Source organism: Podarcis liolepis (genome assembly GCF_965112155.1).
Source record: "Podarcis liolepis genome assembly, chromosome: 5".
Classification (NCBI taxonomy): Eukaryota; Metazoa; Chordata; class Lepidosauria; order Squamata; family Lacertidae; genus Podarcis; species Podarcis liolepis.
Window position 1 is genome coordinate 67,630,257 of NC_139556.1, and position 22,989 is coordinate 67,653,245.

Consider the following 22,989-nt stretch of genomic DNA (forward strand, 5'->3'; position numbering starts at 1 on the left):
CTCAAAGTTGAAAAAGCACTAACTAGGCTTTGGGAAGATGGAGGACTCTAGGACCCTGTCTGAGCCCTTACGCTTCATCCCCAGCACCATCCTTGGCAGTGCCAGGGCTACCAAGGCCTCAAGGACAGCATGCAACCTTCAGGCCTCATGTTTGATTGCTGTGTGTTAGGACATAACAAGTACCTCATTTTTCTAGAAGTTAGTCCGTAACCTTGGGATGACATTACACCCTTTATTATATAAGCAGGATCAATCTTCTTTGCTTCCTAGTGAGGTTGCCTACTCAGCAATGCAGAAGGTCCCAGACTCAGTGACTAGAAGAGCCCATGTTCAAACAAGAGCAGTGAGGCATCTACCAGTGCCGGATCCTGTCCTATATTTTGCCCTTGTCACAGGACAAGAAGGGAACCGAGCACCAGTTGCATTGCACAAACTGGTGGGGAAATGCTCTGGCTTCGATAGAGATCGAGCAAGCATTGTCAAGCAGCATGCAAGGAGAGGCCCTGAGGGACTTGATTCTAGATGATCGTCAGGATCCCTTCCAGCTCTGCAATCCTGATTCTATGAAAAATGCAGCTTTGGCCTCACAAAGCAAGCAGGACCAGAATATGGAGGAGAGAAGCGAGCAGAATGTTTCTTGCCACTCCTGGTTTGATCTTTCAGAGGAAGGGACTCTACCCTATCTTACAGAGCAGGCCAAAAATTTCATGGAATATGTCACAAACAGCATTTGGTTATGACCCACTTTTCAATTAGTCTGACATTTCCGACTCAGCAGGGCAGAAGTACCAAAAATACAAAGGTTTCTTTTAACTTGGTTTATTCAGATACAAATTGAAAGCAGTTGATGAATGGAGCACAGCCCCACTTCCTCTGCCTCCTCTCCCTCCAAAAGTCTATGATCAAGAGGAGAGGAGAAACAGCAAGAGAAAGACAGCAAGTTATAACAATGACAAATAAGCATCATGGTTCAGACCTCTGCTTTCTGGCAGCTTTAAGGGGCAATCAGACCTACGACCTACTACCAGTAGACCAGTTACCCCTAGATGCAGTTACTTTATAGATGGCTATACTGCCATCTTTTAGGCTGATAGCACTGCTGATAAATGCAGGAAAAAATGCTTTGTAAACATATTTGCCAACTCCAGCATCCATCAATGAAGCGACTGAATTTCAAAAAGGTGGTGAATACTTGGGGGTGGGGGGGGGAGTGGCGAATCCTCTCCAGCCATTCTCATCTCTTCTAAACAAAGGTAGCTCTAATGCTATTTTAAGAATACAACAACCACCATTTCCAGCCTAGCTGAGAGCTGGTAAATTAACATTTCAAGGCATCCAGAATTTGCTGAGCTTTTCTTTAGAAACTAGTATACCTTACAAGTCACAACATAAAACTGAAAAGCAAGTGAACATCACCACGCAAGAGAAACTTAACCTTGTGTAGTGTATAAACCAGGGAAAGAAAGAGGGGGCCAAGCCTCTGGCAATAACCACGCCAGGCTTTTAATATCACAATTTTGGCATTAAAGCAAAGCATTTTAAATCCATGTAACAAATCTCCAGATTTCATGATCAGAATCTAAACACAAAGAGATGGAATCAAGAGAAGGAAGCAGAGGTACTTTCAATTCAAGTGAGCTGGTGGATGTTTCTACCACCACATTTTATTAAATAGCAGCCACCATATTTTTTAATATGGAATAGAAAAATACCCAACAAATACAGGTTATATTTAATGAAGCCATATCCTGGTTAACTTGTCAGTTCTTCCTTTTGGATGTGCTGTGAATGGCCTCCAAGCTGAAAGAGAGCACTTGTCCAAGCCCTCCCTACTCTCTATACTGAAAAGTTATATTTGTAATTTTCGACCCATACTTCTTACTGTATCATTTGCTATGCATGATGAGATTCCGTGATTTCTAGAATGACACCACTGGGCAGAGTATGAGAGTTTAAAACGAAGGGCCATTTTGGAACTTAAAAGCAGTAATACATCTCTCTGGAAGCACTGAATCCGAGATAAATTAAAGCATGAGTAGCAACAGTTGATGCAAATCATCTTGTGAGAGCTTTTACCCCCCAATTTACACAGGACACATTCTGCTGGGCTAAAGAGACAGCTATTGGATAGGTGTCTGTGTTTTATGCTGGTTTCCACATCAAACTACAAAAAGTGAGACAGAAGCAAAATGGGATTTTAAGTTTTCCTTAATAACAGAACTTGTAAGAACCAAGCACTCGGAAGGGCTTTTACTATTCTTGCTCACCCTTTTGGTTTGCTAACATAAAAATAATCTTCAGCTCCCAGGAAACACTGCCTCCTTTTCCTGCAGGTACTCTTGCACGGAGAAAGCCTGACTAAATCTATTAAGGCCTTAAATGATGACCCGTTTCTTGATCCCACTGCAAAAAAAATCCACTCAGCTCCAAGGCTGCACAGAATGCTGGGGTGGATGGGAGGCAGGGATGTCAACAAGCACCTATGAAAGCTGGTAGCCCTAGGCTCTCCATGGAGCTCCCCTCCCCCCACAACACAAATTGGCAGAGTTAGCTTCTTATTGTTCTTTAAAGAGATAAGATTTCAAAGTCTTCATCTTCTGAATCAAAGAATCTTTCCAGTCTGTCTGCATCGGAAGAATCTGAAAGGCAAAGAGAGGTATAATCATAATTAATATAGTCCTGGAATTATTTACACCAGCACATATATCTAGATCTATCAGGAAGACCAGGAATGCTACTGGACTGTTTCGGGAACCAGCACATTATGGAAAGTTGCTTGTGCAGGTAAAAGAAAAAAACTGACCAGATAAAATGCAAACAGGCTCTGTTCCTGTTATACCTGGGAGACGTCAATGAATATTGTAATTTCCCTAACTATGAAGATTGAGAGCATACTAAAGTGCTATGATGCTACACTCTTTATCCTGAAATAGCTATGTTTGTTGCCTTGCATATTACACATGATACATACTACACAAAGCACAATACTATGCTTTGAAAGTGAATTAGTGCCTGGACACATTATTAATGACATGTGAATCTTCACCATATTCCCCGTATAGGGTTAGATGCAAAAAACAACAACATTGCCATGCTGTCTATGATCCAAAGAGAACAAGCTCAAGTAGCTGGCAATGAGATTCATCATGTCCAGCTAATTTACCGTATTTTGCGCCCCATAGGACGCTCCGGCCCATAGGACGCACCTAGTTTTTTGGGGGGGAAATAAAGATTTTTTTTTTATTTCCGCCCCAGGTGCGGGGCTGGAAGAACCAGGTCGGGGAACAGTGGGAAGGCACGCTCTGCCTCCCTGCTGTCCCCCGAGCTTGTGGGTCTGGCGATGGGGAGAAGTGCACTGATCCCGGGACTGCAGGCAGCTCTGCGCCACCATCCGGAGCGGGGCGGGACTTAGCACCTGGCTCCCGGTGGCCGTGCAGAGCTGCGCTGATCCCGGGACTGCAAGCAGCTCTGCGCCGCCATCCGGAGCAGGGCGGGACTTAGCGCCCCGCTCCCGATGGCCGCGCAGAGCTGCGCTGATCCCGGGACTGCAGGCAGCTCTGCGCCGCCATCCGGAGCAGGGCGGGACTTAGCGCCCCGCTCCCGATGGCCGCGCAGAGCTGCGCTGATCCCGGGACTGCAGGCAGCTCTGCACCGCCATCTGGAGCGGGGCGAGACTTCACGCCCGGCTCCTGGTGGCCGCGGAGAGCTGCGCTGATCCCGGGACTACAGGCAGCTCTGCGCAACCCTCGGAGCCGGTCTCCCGAGGGTTGCGCAGAGCTTCCTGAAGCCTGGAGAGCGAGAGGGGTCAGTGCGCACCGACCCTCTCGCTCTCCAGGCTTCAGCGAAAGCCTGCATTCGCCCCATAGGACGCACACACATTACCCCTTCATTTTTGGAGGGGAAAAAGTGCGTCCTATAGGGCGAAAAATACGGTAACAGGTCCAGTTTGACATGAGTGGGCAACAGAAACACACAGTTCATTGCACTGGCAAAAAAATGTTAAACAGTCCCAACAGAAACCACAGAAGAAACCACACTAAAAAACATAAACGCAAACAAAGCAAGCTATAATTTTATGATAAATATTAGAAGCAAATTTCAAATCAGATCTGATAAGGATTTTCGCAAACCTTTGACAAAATTTAAAGTTTCACAATTTGGAGTTTCACCTCAAAATTCAGATTCTAAATGTGACATCAAAATTAAACAATATTTGGGTTTTTTACCTACTCGAGGTTACTTATTATTATAATTTACTAAATATTGTATGCTGGTTGTCAAATATTAATTGCGGCTGTAAAATTATGTAATGACAATGTTACCAAACATTCTCCGTTAAAGTTTGTAGAGAGGAGTTTCGGAGAGACTGCCAGTATGGTTTAGTGGTTACCTAGGACCTAGCAAACCAGGGTTTACATTTCCATTCAGTCTAGCAGCTCACAGAAAGACCTCGAGTCAGTCAACTCTAACCTACTTCACAGGGCTGTTGTGAGAATAACAGCAGGGGGAGACCCACATAAGTCACCTTGAGAAACAGTGGGATATAAATTTAACAAAAACGAAAGGGGGATTTGTTACAGAGAAAATAATATTTAAAAGTAAACGTTTTCCCACAAGCAGGAATGCTGAAATAAGTAAAGCATTAGTTAACATTTTGCCAGAAGGGAGACCAGTATCACAAGGGTATGCATAATATTTTTGACAAGAAATAGGTTGGTCTCCTCATCCCTTCTAATGAAAGAAAATGTGCCTAAATGGTCACTATGTTCATTTCAATAGTGATTCTATATGGGATTAAACATTCCAAAACTGCAACTGAAATGAATAATTTCAGTGGGCTTTCCAATGCCGAATGCCTCATCTAGGATATATACTTTAGGCTAGGAAGAATTAAAAGCTAGCACAACAATTATGCAATTGGAGTAACCAAAAAACAGTCAAATAGGCAAGCATTACCTGGAGTAAGATTCAAAACATCAGGACTAGAGAAGTGCGAAGGCTGGTGTTCAACCAGTTCAAACATTGGTAGGGCTCCTCTGATCAGTGACAACTGTTGGAAAATAATGGAAAAAGTGTACAACTAGCTGGTAATTCCTCAGTCAAGGTATTCCTAGGGTTTACCATAACTTGTTAATGCTAAGCAAATGAACAAAACTGACTACATTCATAAACAAAACTGACTACATTCAGGAGGCTCACAGACAACTTTCCAATACCGCCTTTTACACAAAATTGGACTCAGACCCCACACAAGAATACAAGAAAGAACTGAACAAGATTGTTAAGGAGCTACCCCCACACATCCAAGAACAGATCCTCACCAACACACCAACAGAACCGCGACCAGGAACTTTCTATCTTCTACCTAAAATACACAAACCAGGAAATCCAGGACGCCCCATCATTTCAGGTATTGGCACTATTACAGTGGGTGTCTCCGGTTATATGGACTCTGTTCTGAAACCATATGCCACCAGTGCTCCCAGCTATGTACGTGACACCACAGATTTTCTGAGGAAAATACAATCTTTAAATAATCTTCCCAACAATACTATACTAGCTACTATGGCTGTGGAATCTCTGTATACTAACATCCCACACAACGATGGTTTACAAGCTATAAGGAACACCATTTCAGATAAAACCACAGCGGACCTTGCCACCAAACTCTGCCAATTTGTCCTTACCCACAACAACTTCAAATTCGGTGATGACCTGTTCCTTCAGATCAGCGGCACATATATGGGCACCCGCATGGCCCCACAGTATGCCAACATCTTCATGGCAGATTTAGAACGTTTCCTAAACTCCTACCCACTCAAACCTCTCTTGTACCTGCGATACATTGACGGTATTTTTATCATCTGGACACATGGTCAACAGACCCTGGACACCTTTCACCAGAAATTTAATGATTTTCACCCCACAATCAACCTAACAATGAATCAATCTATGCAAGAAATACATTTTTTGGACACTACTATAAAAATACAGGATGGGCGCATAGACACCACCTTATACCGTAAACCAACTGACCGACAAACATATCTACATGCCTCTAGCTACCATCCCAAACATACCAAACAGTCCATTGTATATAGCCAGGCACTACGTTACAGCCGCATCTGTTCCAATTCTACAGACAGAGACTCTCACCTAAGAGATCTACAGCAAACCTTTTTAGAACTAAAATACCCAGCAGATGAAGTTAGACAACAGATCAACAGAGCCAGACTGATACCCAGAGAGAACTTGCTGCAAGACAGACCCAAAAAAGAAAATAACAGAACACCTCTAGTCATCACATACAGCTCTCAAGTTAAAACAGTACAACGCATCATCAGAGACCTACAACCTCTCCTGGACAATGACAGTTCTCTTTCTCAAGCTCTGGGAGGAAGACCTTTCATTGCCTACAGACAGCCACCCAATCCTAAACAACTCCTAACCCACAATAATACTACAACCAGACTTAACACGGACACTGGCACCAGAGCCTGCAATAAACCCAGATGCCAACTTTGCTGCCACATACACCCGGACAACACCATTACTGGCCCCAACAACATCACACATACCATCTCGGGACTATTTAATTGCTCATCGTCTAATATTGTGTATGCCATCAAATGCCAACAGTGTCCTTCAGCTCTCTATATTGGACAAACAGGCCAAACCTTACGCCAAAGAACAAACGGACATAAATCAGACATCAAGAATCACAAAACAGAGAAACCAGTAGGAGAACACTTCAATCTCCCAGGACATTCTATACAAGATCTCAAAGTAGCTGTTTTACTACAAAGGAGTTTCAGAAATAGACTGGAAAGAGAAGCTGCTGAATTGCAACTCATTACCAAACTTAAAACCATGGAGAGACCTGGTCTCAACAGAGACATTGGATTCTTATCTCATTATACATGACTAGCTATTTTTCACCTTCTCACCCCTTGCCTTTTCCTGTAAGACCTATTGCAGTCGTTAAGAGTCGTCAACAGGCTCATCTCAGCTATCTGCCAATCACCCATTCCCACCACCCTTCTGAGTAATACCCCTCCCCACCCTCTCACTATATAGAAGGATCTGGCAACTTCTGTTTCAGTGTATCTGAAGAAGTGTGCATGCACACGAAAGCTCATACCAAGAACTAACTTAGTTGGTCTTTAAGGTGCTACTGGAAGGAATTTTTTTTTATTAATGCTAAGCAAGACAGCTTCACACTTTATGGATTTGTATTTTAAAAGCTATTGCTTATTTAATATTTTACTGTGAAATGCAAAGAATGTTTACTTCAAAGTAAGTTTGGATGTATTCATTAGGGCTTATTCCCTATTTTGGGCTGATTATTATTAAAAGCTTGCATAGCATTGTAGCCTTAGATGCTCTTTTGCAAAACACCATGACTTAAAAAAAAAAAATCCTGGAAGACGCAAATGATCAATAAATATATTAACAAATATATATTTCACGGGGAACTTCACAGGAAGAGCAGTAGGCAAAAAGGTTTAAAAAGAAGCAGCTGAAACATTTCCCCAGTGAAGTACAACTTGAACGTTCCTTTGCCCCAGGGATGGGGAACTTGTGGCTTCCTCAATGTTGCTGGACTTCCAACTGCCATCAGCCCCAGTCAGCATGGCTAATAGGGAACAGGGTTAAGGGGAGTTGCGTCCAGCAAATCTAAAAGAACACAGGTTCCTCATTCCTGACCTATCCCAGATGCTGGTCACATGGCTATTAAGGAAGGCCCTGGTCTCAAAGAAGTCAAGCTAAGATCATATGGTCATCTTTGCATTAATGCTGATTCTGTTCAAATGTATTAGTCAAAGCTGAATTCACTTCTATAATTTTTTAAAAGTTTCTTGGACACATATTATCCTTTTTTACCAAAGGACTTGCTGTAGACAAACCTTCTTTACTTGCTGGCACCAGTCATTGAAGTCTTCCTCATTGTTGCAGAAGAAGCCCTACAAGGAAAGGCAAAGTTTGCATCGGCTTAACATTAACAGAAAATGCCTTCAAGATCAGCAAAAATTGTGTCTTGTGTTCTGTGTACAGTAGTGCCCCGCAAGACGAATGCCTCACAAGACGGAAAACCCGCTAGACGAAAGGGTTTTCCGTTTTTGAGCTGCTTCGCAAGACGAATTTCCCTATGGGCTTGCTTCGCAAGACAAAAACGTCTTGCGAGTGTTCCAATTTTTTTTCGCTCCCCCCCCTTTTCTAAGCTGCTAAGCCGCTAATAGCCTTTTAGCCGCTAAGCCTTTAATAGCCGCTAATCAGCTAAGCCGCTAATAGCACTAATCCGCTAAGGCGCTAATAGGGTTGCTTCGTAAGACGAAAAAACCGCTAGACGAAGAGACTCGCGGAACGGATTATTTTCGTCTTGCGAGGCACCACTGTAAATGAATATATCTTGGATATGTTTTGAGAAGGAGACACATTTTGACAGCTAAAAGGTTAGTATAGCGAGAAGATGGGAGGGAGGTAAGGCAACACCACTGTCCTTGTAGGGAGAGGAATCAGCTGGAAACTAATGGAGAGCTGAAAGACAGTTAACAGCTGTCTCACAACGTGAAAGTTCACAGCAGGTGCACACACTCACCACTGCAATTGAAGGATCAAGCTCTGCAATGCTCATTCTGCAGGGTGGATGCTGACAGTGGAAACTCTCATCAGGGATGTGGCCACTCTCCATGGGCTCCACTGCAGGCTGAGTAGTGTGTGGGTCAAGATAGATTAATTCTTCACCTAGACAAAAATAGACACCATAAAAAGAAATACAATATTAGACTTCCCAAGGGAAGAGAATGGATCAGATGTACGCTGTTGCTACATTTCGGGAAGATCAGGAATGGGAAAGTCAGAGAGGTCTTAAATACTTGCAAAAGGAAACAGTGAAAAATGGCGTAAGATGGTAATGCACGAGGGACCACTCAATTCAGTGATTTTTTTCAGGGGGTACCACCTATTTTTCAGAAGGTGGGGGAAGCATTGACTCTATTTCTCAACAATTAATACTTTATCTAAACCAAAATGATACACAAAGATTTGTTATTTAGCAAAGCATTCTTCTTTAATGGCAAGGCGTGCCATGTGACATGGCAATGTGCATCTGATAAAGTTGCTCCCTTGGAAGGCTTATACCTGTACTCCCAAAATTTAGCTAGGTAACCCACTGATGTACTCACTGATGACAGTTACTCACCTACATATCCAATGAAATAATGAGCACTATTAGGTTTTCCTCCAATGACTCCTAAGGACTGAGGCATCATAAAACAGTGCTGGAAAACAGACAGGCAATGAGTCACATATCAGCTGGCATAAACTGGAAAATCTACCCAAGTAAAGAACAATCTGTGTTTAGAAACATGGAGACACATGCTGGCCTGCAGATTATTCAGGAAAAGGCAGCAGAACAGTCATTTTTAGAACAAATGTTCTGCCGCAAGGGAGGACCACCGCAGTGCACAAGATTTGCAAGGAGCAAGGTAATTGACAGCACAATTTAGGAATATCCACTCATAAACAGGTTCTGCTCTCTGGTAAGTAATTTCCCCCTCTACCTTCAGTGTTTCAATGTAGGCTTCATTGATGTCTGTGAGACCAAGGCGAAGAGGTATCAGGAGCACCAAAGGTTTCCAGGACAATAGCCTGTCCATACATTCTGCTCCATCTGGATAACCATTGGAAAGCAAGTCCGATTCTGCAGCAGGAAATGCTGAAGCCCCAGGACATGGACAGCTGAGCTTGCACAGCCTTCCTATGAAGAGATAAGTCATAAACAGAAACACTTTCATGAAAAGTCTCAAATAGCTGCCAAAAAACCATCCTTTGCGTTCATAGAATCTAAGAGTCGGGGCACCAACAATAGGACCTAAACTTTCCACTTTCCTCCAAGCACAATATGAAAGCACTCGAGAAGATTTCTGCTCTTGTCCTATTTCAGGCACCCACCTCTAACATGCCCCACCTAAATTAGTCAGCGGTCTGATATTTGTAAAAAATTTCCCCCTCTTTAAAGGAAGTGCCCTTGTTCATAGTTAAGAATCAGTTTCACTTTACAATCTGAAATGATGAAAGTTAATTGTACTCATTTGTCTTTTCTGGTTGGGTTCTAAAGCACATCCCCATGAGAGTCAGGAAGCATTGCTGTAACAGAGACACTCCACAGTTCCGTTCCATTCCATTCCATATAAATTTATTTCATCAAAAAGACAACACAGCCCCACAAAGGAAACACTTACTAATTTCCTCCATCACAACAGTATTGTCCATGGCTATGTGCACTGCCAAGGAGCTCCACGTATCAAAAGTGGCAAGTTTTCTAGAAGGAAGAGTACAAGAAGAAAGTTAGAGGCAAATGCATTAGAGAAAGGAGAATCTGCTACTACATCAAGGGTTTAGAACACTTTGGAAATCCAGATTGCTACCCGGTGGTAGTCATGTAGCAAATATAGTATCCCAAGCCTTATTTTTCATATTATTTTAGCGAGCAAATTTTGGCAGCTCTTATTTCACAGGAGATGTTTCCCGTGTGTATAAAATACAAACATCATAGTAAAAGGTCAGAGATGAGACATGATCTAGGCTGGCCTTCTAATAACCAGTGAGGCAGAATATCTACATAGTGCTATCCGCCTTCCCCATAGACTCTTTACTTATATGGAACCCTAACCTCAATCACCCCTTCCACTAACTCAATACAAAATACAGATTGTGATATGGTGTAAGTCAGAACTGCATATATGTGTGTTGATTTGGATAAATGTTTTCTAATCATTCGATCCAAGGTAAATAATTCTAATTTTTAGCACAGTAACAATTACTAAGAGTTTTGTGTACTAAAAAATAATAATACCCAGGACAGTTGGATTCACTGAGCACTTACTTGAGTACTTGTGCAACTGTGTTTGGTCCATACCACTGGCCTATGGATTTCCCCTCTCCAACTCCCATCTGGGCTGCAACAGCAAACAAATCATAATTGGTCCATAATTTCAGCCAAGGCTCTTTCTGAAACACTATGGGTACTTCAATTAGTTAGCAGATACTTAGATTTTGCCACCTCTCTGGAGCCAAAGGGCCGTGAAATAATTGCAAAATGCATCAAGCAACAATATGCATACTCCTTTAAATAAGGCATATTAGAAGGCTTAGGAAAAGCGTTCTAATCTCTATTGAAATGATTTAGGTATTAAAAAGTGGGGGAGAAATGCTCATACTCCGTAATGCACAAGACATCTCCAGAAGCATCCAGGAAAGTACCAAAAATGTGCTTCCATGGGGAAAGCCATAATAATCTGACACAGTTTTTGTTGTTGGAAAAACCATTCTGTTCACCAGATTTTGAGAGATGCCAAGAACCCACAGTTCTCCTTAAATCATATTGCAGCTGCTTGGCATATTTGGAGACCAGGGCTATAACATGTTTCCTGCCTTCTCCATTAATCCCTAAGAACACATTTCTGCACCTTAGCCCTGAAAGCATTAAAACTTCTGTGTTTGCTACATATGTTTGGGTGCTGCCAATCATTGTGATGTCCATTGGGGCAACTCCTGACTTTTCATTAGTTACTCTTAAGCAGTCCTCAAAAATCTTAGAACGTGCCACACACACAGAATCAATTGACTCTTTTTAACTGCTTGACCTTAGTCAAGCATATGAATAGGCGTTGACAGTCACGCTGTCTGTTTTTCTTATCCTAATTATTTTCAGGAGGCTTATTTACTTGGATAAATTAGTATAGGACCACAGCATCAGCAGACTTAACTTAGTGGGATTTACTTCTCAGTAAGCATGCATAGTATCAGACTGCTCGTTATGCTAAAACCAGGATTTTAATTTAATTGTGATTCCTAATGAAGTTGAGGGTGCCTACAGTCACTAAATATGGAGGAGGTCCAACCATCCAAAAGTGGATTCACAAGGCCATTTAGGTGATATATACAGCTGTCAGAGGCAGACCCACAAGGGACTTTGTCTAGTGAAAACATTCAGCAAGAGTTGTTCTCTGGCATCAGATATAAAACACACATTTATTTTTAAAAAATATACCATTGTCTTCATTTGTTTGTTTGTGAGCAGGACAATATTAGGGCAATATCAAAGGTCAAACCACAGTGGACCTTTTAAAAATTAAAAACAAATAAATTTCTAATGGCTCCCTAGTAATTTGATTGCTCAGCGCAGAAGAAGCGTGAAGATTTTGAATAGAAGGCTATTCAGGAAAGTCTCACTGGGTTTCACTTTGTGTGCATTTCACTCCACATTCTGTGAAGTAGATGTGCCAGGAGATCTTGTTTGTATTGTTAGAGATGAAAGGAAGTTGAAGGTCTATCTCACTGTACAGTAGCCTACTCTGCAGAGTAAAATCTCTTGATTAGAGCCTTCTTCTCTGGGACAAGATTTACAATAGGAAATGAAAAAAGTCTAATTGCAAGGGCTCTAGTGTTGTCCACATGAGCTACAAAGGAAAAATACAGGTAACTCACTGACAAGTAAGACTTCAGGAACAGTTCTATGCACCTGGTAGAAAGCCCCACTGAGCCCAATGGTTTTTACTTCTGAGTAGATATGTATAGGATTGCACTATTATAGAAATAAGCATAATTCTGAAATGGCCCACATCTAGATCACCTAGTTCCATAAAATGTGAAATCTGAATCACCTCCATCACCATGTTTCCTCCTCCTCCTCCAAAGCTCACATAACGACCTCTCTTTCTGAACAGCACAAACAACATATGTTGTTTTGTTCATTTACAGCAACAGCAACAGATGCTTTGACTATACCATTGTCCTCATTAGTTGGCATGAGTTTACTGTCTAAACACAGTCCACATTCTTAGTATATAGTTGACAGTGCAATTTATAAGTAGTTTCCCTCAAAAAAATAATAATAATTGGGAACTCCTTATTGCAAGGAAGGCATAGAAACACAGCATAGGTATCCATCTTACCTATTTGGTGGATTGAGTAGTAGCTGTCTTTTTTGTCAATGAAGGCATTTAGAACATTGTAATAGTTTTCCATTTGCTTCTTCCCTTTCACCCACCTCCAATCTGAGATATAGAAGATCTAATCAATTTTCTCAACTCCACACATTATTTGTTTCCACAACATCACAAAAAATGACAAAGAATATTGAAGACTATAATCCCGAACTATTAAACAAAACCGTTTGGCAAAGAAAAGGAAAGCAAAATCAACATTTTACTTTCCAGTCTGGTCTCTGAGTAGCGAAAGACACCTCAATCTTGTTTTAACACCCTCCAGTTGAGTGTTTACTTGCATTCCTGTCATGTAGCACTAACAGCAACGATTTATTCCTACTGTGACAAATCCATGCTCAAAAAACACTTCACACTGCAAGGAGCAAGCAAGTTGACCCACCACCAAAATAACTGTAGGTTAGCATGTCCCTTGTGAATTGCACTTTTACCCAACATATTATCTATTATGAAGGAGGTGGTGCTACTAAGGATGAACTGGAATATTATATTTAGGGACAGCTTTATTGTCCAGTTCTTCACAGTTTAAATGCAGTTTTTAAAAGGCCCTTTTGGTATCTGAACACACAAACATATCACATTGTCACAGTACCATATTCATTTGTTTTGGGGGGGGATTTGACTTACCTCTGCCTAAGTGTCTGCAAACCAAGGCCTGAGCAAAGATCATCTGACCGCACCTTAACATGCAGCCCCAGCCAGTGTCAGATGTAGGACCTGTTCCCCCTGCAACCAAAAAGAAAAAACAGAAACCCACCATAGTGGCACGTGTGGCATATGTGGTGTGGGGCAATGTGATTTTTGCTGTATACCTGAGCAGGCATAGGTTGGAAAGCCCAGAAACCCGGCTATGGCTGTAATCCTATTTACATTTGTTGGGGTTAAGACCCACTGAACACAGTATGATTTATTTCTGCATTGGCATTCATAGGACAGCACTGTATCATACTGGTCTTCTCTTCAGCTCAGAAAAATAAATGCAAAAATTAGAGGAAGTAAAATATATTTATGTAACACACATACACACATGTTTTTATTGAATTGAACCCGGATTACACATAGTATTGGAAAAAGAGCTACAGATATTTTGTAGCCATTATAAGAACAACGTCTAAGTATACAAACTGAACGTCCCAATCCCCCATGGTCATAACTTAGGAGAAGGGGAATGACCCTAATTTAGTGTTAGAAACTGAGATATGAAAGCTAGGAGCTAAATGGCAGCTTAAACCTAGCTTATAGGCGCAACAACAGAATGTCTAGGCACTCTTTTTCATAACAAGAATACAAAGCTGAAAATGAATGAACGGCAGCTAAAGTATTATGCTCATTTTTCGCATGGTCTAGTCCAGGGGTCAGCAACCTTTTTCAGCCGTGAGCCGGTCCCCCGTCCCTCAGACCATGTGGTGGGCCTGACTATATTTTGGGGAAAAAATGAAGGAATTCCTATGCCCTACAAATAACCCAGAGATGCATTTTAAATAAAAGGACACATTCTACTCATGTAAAAACACCAGGCAGGCCCCACAAATAACCCAGAGATGCTTTTTAAATAAAAGGACACATTCTACTCATGTAAAAACATACTGATTCCCGGACCATCCGCAGGCCGGATTGAGACGGCGATTGGGCCGCATCCGGCCCACAGGCCTTAGGTTGCCTACCCCTAGTCTAGTCCTTCCCCTGCCCACCTCCTAATATTCTTAAGAGGGTCTCTTCTCCAGTCTTCAGAGAAGAAGACTGGAAGTAAGGGAGGCTGAAAAAGGCGCTCCTTTCCTTCTATTCTGCAGTTTTAATCCGAAATCTTAGGTGCAGTACTGCGCCCAGAGCTCAGAAACTGCTCACACTAATGAAATTCCCAGTCGCAAAATGCACCTAGAACAATGGGAGTTTCACACACTGCCCTAATTCAGTGGTAGAATATCTTTATATGCAGAGGGTCCCAGAATCAATCCATGGTATCTCCTGGTAGAGCTGGGAATGTCCTCTGTCTAGAACACACTACACTGCCAATCAGTGTAGACATTAGTGAGCTAGATAGACCAAAGGTCTGACTCAGTATAATGCTTTCCATGTAACCCTAACCCTATAAGAAAACATTAATTTCCACCTATACTTTTAATTATTATTTTTAACACCTTAAAATGGAGTGGGTTGTTACCTTCTTGAAAATTCTCTCCATCCTCAGCATTCTTTAGAACTATCAACTTTGGCTTCCAGAACATTTTTTTTAAAAATCCAATAGCAATGTTATTGAAAGTAACATATTGTCGAATTGTTTTAACTAATATAAGTTTTTTTCCTCTTTTGCCAGTCAAGTATTGATCTATTTCATGTTTCTTTTCATCTCTAATCCACCTTTCGCCCAACAAGTGACCCCAGGGTATGGGTATACAGGTATGCAACAAATAAATTATTCTGGGGATAGACTTCTAAGCATCACACACCCGCCCTCCAAAACAAGTTTCCTTTGTATTTTTCAACTTCTGCATTTTTTTGTGTTTCCTGTTTTCAAGGTGGGAGCACATTTCCTTTTTCTATGAATACCAGAAATAGAATCAAATGTCACATTAGAACAGAGGAAGAAGTAAAGTTGCTTTCCAGAACCTAGCAGAGCAACATGCTTCTATGCCACCCTCCAATGAGCAGAACAGGGCTTTCAGATTTTGGTAGCACAACTCAACACATGATCCCTGCTGTCATCACTGGGCTAAGGGGCAATTGGGTACTAAGAAATAAACCAGCTTCATTTATGGTGTAACATAGTGAATGAACTCTCCTACTTACCAATGGCAGGAAAGCTTTTTCTGTATGTGAACCAAAGACGAGAGGTCACGTCTAACAGGATCTCCTCTTTCTCTAAAGAAGTGAAAACACCAAATGTCATTTTTTCTGGAAGTGCGTTGACACTGTGCTGATTCAGTGGTACTGTCACTGAATTAATTAACCAAACCAAGAGAAGTTTTTTTTAAAAAAAGTGGTTCCTTTTAGGGAGGTTAAGGAACTTTTTAAGTTCATCAGCTCTCTGGACTACAGACTACAAAAGGTACAAGACAACTAAGCCAAGACTAATACAGTATGCATGTGGGAGAATACACATTAACATTTCATCTTTTATTGGGAGCTCTCTCTCTCTTTATTTTAGCCTTTAGATTCCAGAGCCTAAGCTCATTCAGGGAAATGAGGGTGGACTGCACATCTGTATTTGAATGATGACTGCTCTCTCTATGAATATTCAATGGAGGTGGTTAAGAAGGGAAAAGAGAAAGGCAAGCTGTTAAATCAAAGCCACAAACATATACCCCAAGCCTTCAAAAAGTAGAGTTAGCAACACAGCTGACTGGAGTATTTATAGCCCTTCAAATACCTGTTAATACACTATATTTTCTCCCTAGGATCCAAACAGGCTCTTTGGTTTCCGGGAAGTCTTCATACTCAAACCTGAGAGTATCGTACGTGAGAGTAGCTGTTCAAAAACAAAAATACACAAGACCGTCACTAATCTTTTGAGGCTTTTGTCCCTGCATGTAAGGATCAACACGTAGCTAAGGTTTGGAGGTTATACCTACCAAATTTTTGCAATGCAGTTTCCTTACTCAAAGAGGTATTAAAATGATTTTTTTTAAACGTGTGGTTTCAGATAAAATGCACATTTATAAATATATTTTGGGAGAAAATAAGTTCAAAAGTCCATATTTAAATGTACATTTTCATACAGATTTTAAAAAAGCACCACACCAATATAGAAAAGAATGGATTGATAAATGCATGCTTATGAACTGATCTGCCCATCACTAATCTTAAAACCTCAACATTTCATTTCTTCCTTTTCCAGCATACGTAGATACAAGACAAGCCAATAGTGGGGGTGACCATTATTCACACCCAAACACACAGCAAAAGAACCAGTAGCCAATTTTCGAACAACATGACACACATTGCTCCATGTCAAGCTGAATTTTCTGTTCACTGTCTGCCAAGATAGATACTCTGCTGGAATCCAGCCACTTACTGGATGCATCTAGATTCTGGTCTTTCATTGTACGTTCTCAAGTGGTTTTCAACCAGTGGGTCACACCAAGGCCACCACCTGCATGCCTTTTTTCGGTTTCAGTTTTTTTAGAGAAAGAACAACAAAGATAGGAGGAGCAACAGGAAATAAAGTAACAGAGCAAGAACAACTCAGAGGGGAAAAGCTGAAGGCTACAACGTTCCTTGAGTTAGACGAGAATAATTTTATGCAATTTTCAAAATTTACACACTTCACTCCTCATAACCCTTCAGGGTTTTAGGCTGCAAGGAAGACTCCCTCATCCCCAGAAGTGCTATTTCACTCCCGATTTACAGATTAGGAACCTGTCTTACATTTCACTTTTATTGGGAGCAAAAGAGACACTCCAACACTTATTCCACGCTACACTGCCAGAGGGCCTTCTTAGCAATGGTGTCCTGGTTGTGGAACACTCTTCTCTTGAAGCTTGGCTGGTGTTTACTTTGCCTGTTTTGTGGTACCAGTTGAAGACAGAACTCTTCCTCTAAGTAGTGTTTCCCAAATGTTTTCTCGGCTCCCCCTTGGTTCTAAAAACTCCTCTCCAGTGTCCCTTATCTTATCCCATAAAAAGCATTATTCAGAATAGCAGTTTGCACGACCCACTAAAGAAGATACTCGCACAATAAAATTCAAACAGTAACAACTGCACATTTATTCAAAATCCAACTGAAAATATGTAGTTTAATTAAGTCGGCAAAATTGACGACCCTGATCCAAAGATACCAGCTTTTCAAAGGCTGATAGTCATTTACACCTGCAGTGCCCCTGCCTCTTGTGCCCCCCCCCAGGTAATCCCACTGCCCTCCCGGGTGGGTACCGCCTTGCACTTAAGACTGAGGGGCCCCAGTGCACACTGCAAGTGTGTGACATCATGGACACGTTGCATTGACAGGAGAAGGCAGAGCCCAGTGTGGCATGGCTTCCTTTCTCATGCTCAGGAGGAACCAGCCACGCTTGGCTCCTCACTCGGCCTCCTCTACCCGCTCAGCATGGAGGGGGCACAGCCCCCTGCCAGCTGTTTTAGAGGGAGTTGAAAACACTTCCAACCCCTAGGAGTTGGCATGCCTGCCACCCACTCTGAGAACCACTTGTCTAAGCCACCTGAGTATATTGGTGTTTACATGAGAGATGGACCTGTTTAAATGCTTTTCAACTGTATTCTATTGACATATTGTATTTTATATTGTTGCAGCCTATCCTGGGATCCAATGTGATGAGGGGCAAGAAATAAATCTGATAAACAAATGTAACCTTTCCCCAATTTACTCATATCTGCAACACTAAAAGTAACACGATGAACAAGTAGCAGGAGGCTGAAATCTATAAAAAGAGAAAATTCAATGCCTCTGTAGCAACACCAAAGGAACCATACAACCCATTTCTAGGAATCTGAATCAACATGAACAAATAAAGGTTCTGAAGCAAATATGCACCTCAATGTCACATCTTTCTCTCCTTGACCTTCTTCATTTTGTGTAGTCAAAAAAAAAAAAATCAATAGATCTCCAGATCATACATTCAGTTCAAATTTCACATGCTCTGCAGCCTTACTTTAAGAGGGCATCATGCCCCACTGCTTGCTTATTATATTCTGTTCCCAGACAGTGAGGATGCTCATCAAGTCACATATCAATAATTCCTCTGCATTAAGATGTTTCAATATCAAGATTGATATATATTATAAACCACATAATACTGTGGTCAAGTTAGTATGATGATAAGCAGCAGAAAGATGGTCCCAGCGTAGACAGGCACATGGTTTAGATTATTAGCTTGTTGTGCCAGCTGCAGTATCTTTCATCTGTTGACTTCTATGGGGCTCCTCTGGAACAAATAACTTCCGGCAACCTTACCAAGTGTGCAGTACAAGGAAAAACTCTTGTCAATTAACTGTGGCAAGGAGTCAGAAAAGCAATCAAAAGGACTCAACTATACATAGAAAGCTAAAAGATCATCCAGGAGATCTCTAGGAGATGGCAACCTGCTGCTGCTGCTGATTATATTTATTTTATCCCCTCCCAAAAAAAATTAGAATATTTGGGCGGGAAATAAATTAAATATAATTATTTGATTTATTTTGCAATGAGCACATTGACATCCATAAAAGGGAGAGTAAAATCCCCCCTCCTCTCACCAGAAGCCACGTACTGTAAGTATTATTATTTCTATTCTATGATCTTCACTCATGTTTGTTTACTATCTATTTTTGTTATTCCTTCAACTGGCACCTCATATATTATATCACCATACTTTCTTTCATCCAAAGGAGATAGGACTCTCACAAACATAGTTTTAACAAAGTGGAAGCAATCAGGAAGTCCAGATTTGTAATGCAGTCAACATAGTTTTCTCTATTCTGGACGTTTATTATTGAAAGTTTTTAATGTTTGATGGTTTAACGTATTTATATTTTTCTGTTGGGAGCTACCCAGAATGGCTGGGGAAACCCAGTCAGGTGGGTGGCATACAAATAATAAAATTAGTAGTAATAGTAGTAGATAGTCACAAACCGGCAAAGAAAGCATCCAGTTTATTTACCCCCATCAATATTTGTTGTTTTCACAAAAGTGACTCAAAGTGACTTAAAACAAAGAGATGCCATCTTATCAGGAAGGGTGTTTCACACAGTGCCAGAACTGGACATTTAATATGGCAGCACCTACCTTTTGGAAATCCCTCCCATTATATATCAGACAGGCAGAGTCCCCATTGTCAGTATCTGAATTTATTTGAAATTGTTTTATATATGCAATTGTTTTAACTGTTTTTATTGTGTTGTGAAATCGCTTCAATAAGTTCCATAGGAAGCAAATCCAAGAATAAATAAATAACTCAGGACAATTACCACCATTATAGGCTATTCATGCACAGTTATTTTTACTGGTCAAAGCAGGAGAAGTTTATATCGCCTATCCGGACACAGCCATCATTTTTACAGACAAATGATTCTATATTACATGTCAAAGGAAGGACAAAAAATGAAATATAACAAGGAACTGCCATTACACTCTGGGAAATGGTACATCATTCTCACAGCTGTCTGTGAACCAAGGCACCATGAAAAAACTCAAAACCACTTGTTCTATCTGCTTTGCAACTTCCACAACTAGAATGGCCAGGCTTGATAAAGAATGGCCATTGTTAAGACTCTTAGTAATGAGAAAATCTTATTCATTTCTCAATGATTATAGTCAAAGATCAGAACAAAATAAACTGTTAGTGTTTCTGGAATGCCAAGCTACAATAAAGAAAGCAACCTCAATTACTGAGCCGTCACTTCACTAGCTCAAGAGCAACTTCTTGGGCAACTGATCCTTAGCAACCGATGTTAAAATAAAGTGTTTATCATAGTGCCAGTTTCAAGAAAGTAAGCAAATTATTGGTTAGTGTTAAGGCACTGGAGATAAACCCCAACTCTTAAATATGTCAAAATATGACTGGGATGAAATTGGGGAAAATCTTTTTAAAATTTACCACCACCAAACCCACAAACAAAAAAGCCCCAGGGTGCCCTTTTGCATGACTTCAGCATGTGACCAACCAATAGAAAACAGAAGAGCAACATTGTAAATAATAATAATAATAATAATAATAATAATAATAATAATAATAACCTTCCACAGGTGGCCAGTAGGTGCAGTGGCTAGAGAGTTGGATATGGGAAACCCAATAACAGCCAAAGTAGTCGTGACATTACCACCATCAACTCTTTTATGCCTGTTTAAAAAATAGCTTGCACACAATACACACCCAGCTGGACTGAACCACGGCATGGAGCAAAGGGTGACTTTATGCCTTTGCCACACTATAGTCCTGAAACAGCTTTCACACACCAGGTATTTGTAAAAATCAAAAAACAGAAAACACAGACACAAACACACTAAGACAAAATGTGCTAATAGTTTGGTATTTAGCTGTAAAACTCACTCTGTAGTGCTGGACAGATTACTATTTTCCAGTCTAGCCCATTTCACAGGGCTTCTGGGAGACTAAAATACCACTCTGAACTCCTGAGAGAACAGGAGAATACAAATGTAATTTTTAAAATGTGGCTGACATCAAATACACAGCCAGTAAAAGCCAACAATTTGATCTGAACTAGGAATCTTCTTCCACAAGGCAAGTGATCACAGACACAATTCTGAGTTGCCCTCAAGCATTCTGGCTGAAGGAAACAGGTTACCTGCAATCAAATGACTCTAATACTGTATTGCAACTAATTCTAATTATTTTCACTTCATATGTCTTGACCAAAATTCCAAAAGATAGGGCTGCCATGGAGCTATGGTGTGGTGAAATAAAGAGCACATATTTTTGGAGGGTATTTGTATAGTTTTAGGAGCCATACATTTCATACCATGATGGATTCAGAACAACTGATTACTACATGACAGTTGATCAGTAGGGGTATGCCAGTAGAATACTGTGCATTTCTGTCAGACATGAATGATTGGTTATCTGGGAGGCACCTAGGGGCTTTCAACAAAGTTCAGTAGGGCACACAGATTTAAGAATGTGTGTGTACTTGCTTAACTTATCTTATTTAGTGGGGGGGGGTTAAGAACTTCAGTCCTTGACTATCACATGTTTTTCCACCTACTGGGGAAGTTCAAGGAGGGGATGAAGAATAAGAGAGTTACTGATTCGCTATCTTATTCTTTACTATCCTCACGGTTTTTCCATCTTAGTTGTAGCACTTTGGCATAGTATTATAACCAGCTGTCATGCAGCCACACTGTTCCACAATGCCCCAAAGAGAATCCACTGCAGCAACATGTCGGGGAGCAAAAAAAGAAAAACACACTTTCAGCTTACAAGGCCTCACACGCAAACTTCACCAACTCCCACTAATTCCCAGGTTCTTGTCAACTTCATAAAACTTTTAACCCTGGCATATTTCACTAGGTCACAGCACCCACCGGTGATGAAGCGTCAGCACTGTGGACTGAAAACAACATTCTATGCTAATGCTAGGAAGACAAAAAACAGGCTGGCTTGGGCAGGGAATGCATAAATAGCATACAATGCCATAGCAAGCTGTGTGTCTATCACAGAAAGGAGACCGGGAGGCGAAGTACCACGTTTGCCTGACTCCCTTTAACAACTTTACCCAATGACCTCTTCTATAAAGGAAGTGTGTCCCCCTCTCTTTTTTGAGACACGACTTCTTGTGCCCCCGACACAGAGCGCCCCCCTTCCATCTCCCCACTCTTTGAACGACCCTCTCCCTAGCCCATCCCGCAACACCAGCTTCTCCTGATAAACAGACCGATCCTCCACCCTTTCACACCCCAATCGCCTGAGCCACAGACACAAAGAAAGCCCCCCCCCCGCCGGCCCCCGAATAGCCTCCCCATTCCAGTAACCCAGACATTTCCCTTCTCTCACCCGCGTCCATTCTGCCCCCGCTCAAGATTCAGGGGCGACCACGGCTGTCTCCTTACAGAAACAGACCACCACAACGGCGCACTCTAACCTACTCGCCTCGACTGTCCGACTCTTGCCCAATCGCGTAGCTCTTCGCAGCCCATCTGAGTGGCGGATAGGTTCGCTGAAGAGGTCAGCAAGCTCTTCTGCACCGCATCGCTTCCTCCTGATGCTAGGGAGGCGCCATCTTGCTGTACGGAGAGAGTGACTCTGCCAAACGGGCTCCTTTAGGTCCAACTTCGCACCTTTCTGAAGTGGGGGGCGCTTTGATTTCTTCAGGATGTGCTCCCGACCTCTCCGAGTAGTACAACCACCACAGGATAGAAAAAGCTCAGACTGTGGAGGCCGCCATATTTGTGTACGGAACCTTAACGCCCCGCCCCCTTACCCCCCCCACCTCCAACATTGCAGTGTCTAGGAGTTCACGTCACACTTCCATTCTAACCATATTAAATCCCCACAACAGTCCGACTGTCTTTCTGTGTACCGACAGTGAGGTAA

The 22,989-nt window shown here is 41.7% G+C and overlaps 2 protein-coding genes across 5 annotated transcripts in view; one reads left to right on the forward strand and one right to left on the reverse strand.

Annotated features, from left to right (window-relative positions):
- Positions 1 to 22,989, forward strand: part of HDLBP (high density lipoprotein binding protein) — a 257,678-nt gene that overhangs the window by 4,200 nt on the left and 230,489 nt on the right. The window lies entirely within an intron of this gene.
- On the reverse strand, positions 804 to 22,833 carry ATG4B (autophagy related 4B cysteine peptidase). Of its 4 annotated transcripts, none has more exons than XR_014526949.1 (13): positions 22,450 to 22,604; positions 16,378 to 16,476; positions 15,798 to 15,869; positions 13,638 to 13,736; positions 12,960 to 13,061; positions 10,889 to 10,961; positions 10,245 to 10,324; positions 9,564 to 9,760; positions 9,203 to 9,281; positions 8,392 to 8,745; positions 7,202 to 8,045; positions 4,957 to 5,136; positions 804 to 2,639 (listed from the first exon to the last, which is right to left on the reverse strand). XR_014526949.1 is itself a non-coding variant. In XM_083506541.1 (13 exons), exons 4-13 carry the CDS (start codon positions 13,696 to 13,698, stop codon positions 2,566 to 2,568), a joined length of 963 nt encoding a protein of 320 aa, XP_083362667.1. In that variant the 5' UTR covers positions 13,699 to 13,736; positions 15,798 to 15,869; positions 16,378 to 16,476; positions 22,546 to 22,833; the 3' UTR covers positions 804 to 2,565. The 4 variants fall into 4 exon arrangements, 3 of the variants coding, with proteins under 3 accessions (XP_083362667.1, XP_083362666.1, XP_083362668.1); XM_083506541.1 differs by having other exon boundaries at positions 4,957 to 5,050; positions 7,908 to 7,964; positions 8,600 to 8,745; positions 22,546 to 22,833; XM_083506540.1 differs by having other exon boundaries at positions 4,957 to 5,050; positions 7,908 to 7,964; positions 8,600 to 8,745.